Source organism: Mandrillus leucophaeus, unplaced genomic scaffold (assembly GCF_000951045.1).
Source record: "Mandrillus leucophaeus isolate KB7577 unplaced genomic scaffold, Mleu.le_1.0 Scaffold1266, whole genome shotgun sequence".
Classification (NCBI taxonomy): domain Eukaryota; kingdom Metazoa; phylum Chordata; class Mammalia; order Primates; family Cercopithecidae; genus Mandrillus; species Mandrillus leucophaeus.
The window spans coordinates 296,394-299,784 of record NW_012101054.1 but is presented as its reverse complement, the minus strand read 5'-3'; the positions used below and the strand labels follow the sequence as shown (position 1 = coordinate 299,784).

The following is a 3,391-nucleotide window of genomic DNA, read 5'->3' as shown; positions in this document are numbered from 1 at the left end:
CACTATCTCATCCGCATGAGCAAAAGAGTGTGTGTGCTGATGATAACAGGATCTTGGATCATAGGCTCTATCAATGCTTGTGCTCACACTGTATATATTCTCCATATTCCTTATTGCCAATCCAGGGCCATCAATCATTTCTTCTGTGATGTCCCAGCCATGGTGACTCTGGCCTGCACGGACACCTGGGTCTATGAGGGCACAGTGTTTTTGAGCACCACCATCTTTCTGGTGTTTCCCTTCATTGGTATTTCATGTTCCTATGGCCGGGTTCTCCTTGCTGTCTACCGCATGAAATCTGCAGAAGGGAGGAAGAAGGCCTACCTGACCTGCAGCACCCACCTCACTGTAGTGACTTTCTACTGTGCACCTTTTGTCTACACCTATCTGCGTCCAAGATCCCTGCGATCTCCAACAGAGGACAAGGTTCTGGCTGTTTTCTACACCATCCTCACCCCAATGCTCAACCCCATCATCTACAGCCTGAGAAACAAGGAGGTGATGGGGGCCCTGACACGAGTGAGTCAGAGACTCTGCTCTGTGAAAATGTAGACACACTTTCTGCCTAAGGTCTCAGGGCTCAGATACACATCCATTCAGCAGTGTATAGTAATTAAAATATTATTTCATTCCTAGAGTGCAGGAGCAAAAAGTAATCAACAGAAGAAAAAAAAACTCACTGATTTCTGGGCGAAATTGTTTTATAAAGATGTATATAATTCTAAACAACCTTTTTCTTCATCGCATTTTCCCCATAAATTTTGAAAGCACATACTTTTGCCAAAATATTGTCAGTGAGAATGTTTGTTTTCAGTTATGCAGAAATGGAAGTGAAATTTGTCTAACTGAAGTTGGCACTTAGTATAGCAATTCTATTATTGTCAATTTATTTTCCAGCAATTTTAAATTTACCTTTTTGTTTATGTCTAAAACAAACAAACAAAAAAACTCTTGACTTGGTGGATCCAATTGAAAACTGTAAAATGTCTTTCTTATTTAGACGCTTAATGTACCAGTTACTGTTTCTTTCAACCTAGGGAAGTTATTTTTACACAATTTAGCAGAGAGCTCAACAGGGATTCTTAAGTCCTGATACCACTCTGGATGGCCTATGACAAGTTTATGTGTTTTATAGGGGAATTAATCCCAGGAAATGATTTAACATCAGGTATATTGTAGGTCAACAACAAGGACTGGAATGTGCCAGCAGTAATAAAAATGGTTACATTTAGGTCTTTAACCCATTTTGAGTTTGATTTTGGTATGGTATAAGAATTGGGAGTTTAGTTTCATTTTTCTGCTTAAAAATATCCAGTTTTCCCTGCACAGTATATTGAAGACACTGTCTGCTTCCCAATGAACATTCTTGGCTCTGTTGTCAAAAATCAGTTGACCGCATCAGGCACAGAAAGATTTTGCATGTTGTCACTCATCTCTGGGAGCTAAAATTCTTAAAAACGGAACTCGTGGAAATAGAGAATAGACTGATGGTCACCAGAGAGTGAGAAGGGTGCTGGGGAGGGGTGATAAAGTGGGGATGGTTAATAGTTGCAAAAATATAATTAGATATAATGAATAAGAGCCAGTAATTAGTAGCACAACAGAGTGACTATAGTAAACAATAATTTATTGTAGAATTTATTGTACATCTTAAAGAATAACTGAAAGTGTCGAATTGGAATGTTCTCAACACAAAGAAATACATATTTGAGGTGCTGGTTACCCCAGTTACCCCAATTTGATCATTACGCATTGTATGCCTTTATCTAAACATCACATACACTCCACAATTCTATATTACTATTATAGTAATTGACAATAAAAAAAATAAATCAGTTAGCTGTAGATGTGTGGATTTATTTCTGGGTTCTCTGTTCTGTTTCATTGTTCTATGCATCTTTTCTACACCGGTACCATTCTGTTTTGGTTATTCCATGTTTGTAGTATAGTTTGAAGTTTGGTGCTGTTATGCCTCCAGGTTTGTTCTTTTTGTTCAAGGTTGCTTTGACTATTTGGGGTCTTTTATAGTTCCATACAAATCTTAGAATGTTTTTTACTATGTGTGTGCAGAATGTCATTGGTGTTTTGATAGACATTGCATTGAATCTGTAGTTTGGTCATTTAAATAATATTAATTCTTTCGATCCATGAGCATTGGATGTCTTCCCATTTGTTTGTATTCCTCTTCATTTTCTTTCACCAGTGTTTTGTACAAATCATTCTAGTGTTCTCTTCCATGACTACAGTTAACAGTAAAGTATTACATAGTTAAAATTATTTCAATGCTCTTTAAACGTCATTTCTATTTCTAAACCTGCGGATATTTGGTTTACAATGTTGTAGCAGTTAAAACACATATTTTGAACTTGTTTTATGAATCAGAGTAAGTCTTCGTTGTGCTTTGTTGCAATGAGCAGCATATATTTTTATTTTGTGATGATTTACGAACAAAGTTTACTGCCTAAGCTTCTTGCCATTTCCTGTCCTGAACTCAGTCAGATAGGTCATAATCCATGAATACAACAGAGATGGGCTCTGGGGCAGAGGGAAAATAGCCCTCCCATCTGCAATCACTTGCTCCTGCCATGGAGAGCACCTCCTCTCTTCCCTGTTAGGGATGCTTGTATCCAACTGTCACCTGTGCCACTGTTTGTGTCATCACTACCAATCTGAGCCCGGTCATACCCCAGCCACTGCTTGGGGTCCTGTGGTGCTGTGAAATATTGCAAGATGTGTGTGTGTGTGTGTGCGTGCGCGTGCACGTGCGTGCATAAGAATGCCAGGCCAATTGCCTCATGTGGGTGTTGCCTGAGCCCACTTGTGTAGTCACTGCTACTGAACCAAAACTGCGTGCAAACGCTGCCAACCTCTCCAGCTCCTCTGTCACATGCATACTTCAAGATGAAATGATTAAAAATTCCAGTGATAACAGCAGAGCATGAAACCAGGCATGGAGCCCTTTGAGTGTGGGACCCTGTGCATGGGTTCATGAGGCCAGTCCCAAGAAGGATGGAAAGAGTGAACATGAAGTGAATGAGATCATGCAGCCTAGGATAGTGGTGGGAATGTATGATGGTCTGAATGTTTGTATCCTCCCCAAATCCATATGCTTACATCTTAACCCTCAATGTGATAGTATTAGGAGTTGGGGCCTTTTGGGAAATGATTAAGTCATGAGGGTAGCACCCTCTTGAGTAAGATGAATGCCTTTCTAAAGGAGGCTTGAGAGAGCTTGTTTGTGCCATCTGCCATGTGAGGTCACAGCAGACGATTCCAACTATGGTGTCATACAAGCCCCCGTCTATGAACCAGAAAGCAAGATTTCTCCAGACACTGAATCTTCAGTTACTTTGTCTTAAACTTCCCAGGTTCCACAACTCTGAGAATACAT

General features: G+C 39.9%; 1 protein-coding gene across 1 annotated transcript; it reads left to right on the top strand.

Annotated features, from left to right (window-relative positions):
• Positions 1–6: 6 nt before the first annotated feature.
• Positions 7–552, top strand: LOC105533610 (olfactory receptor 2L8-like; the record flags this gene model as incomplete). Its single annotated transcript, XM_011972081.1, has 1 exon — positions 7–552. A coding segment is annotated over one exon (546 nt), but the record flags the coding sequence as incomplete, so codon positions are not given.
• Positions 553–3,391: the final 2,839 nt, after the last annotated feature.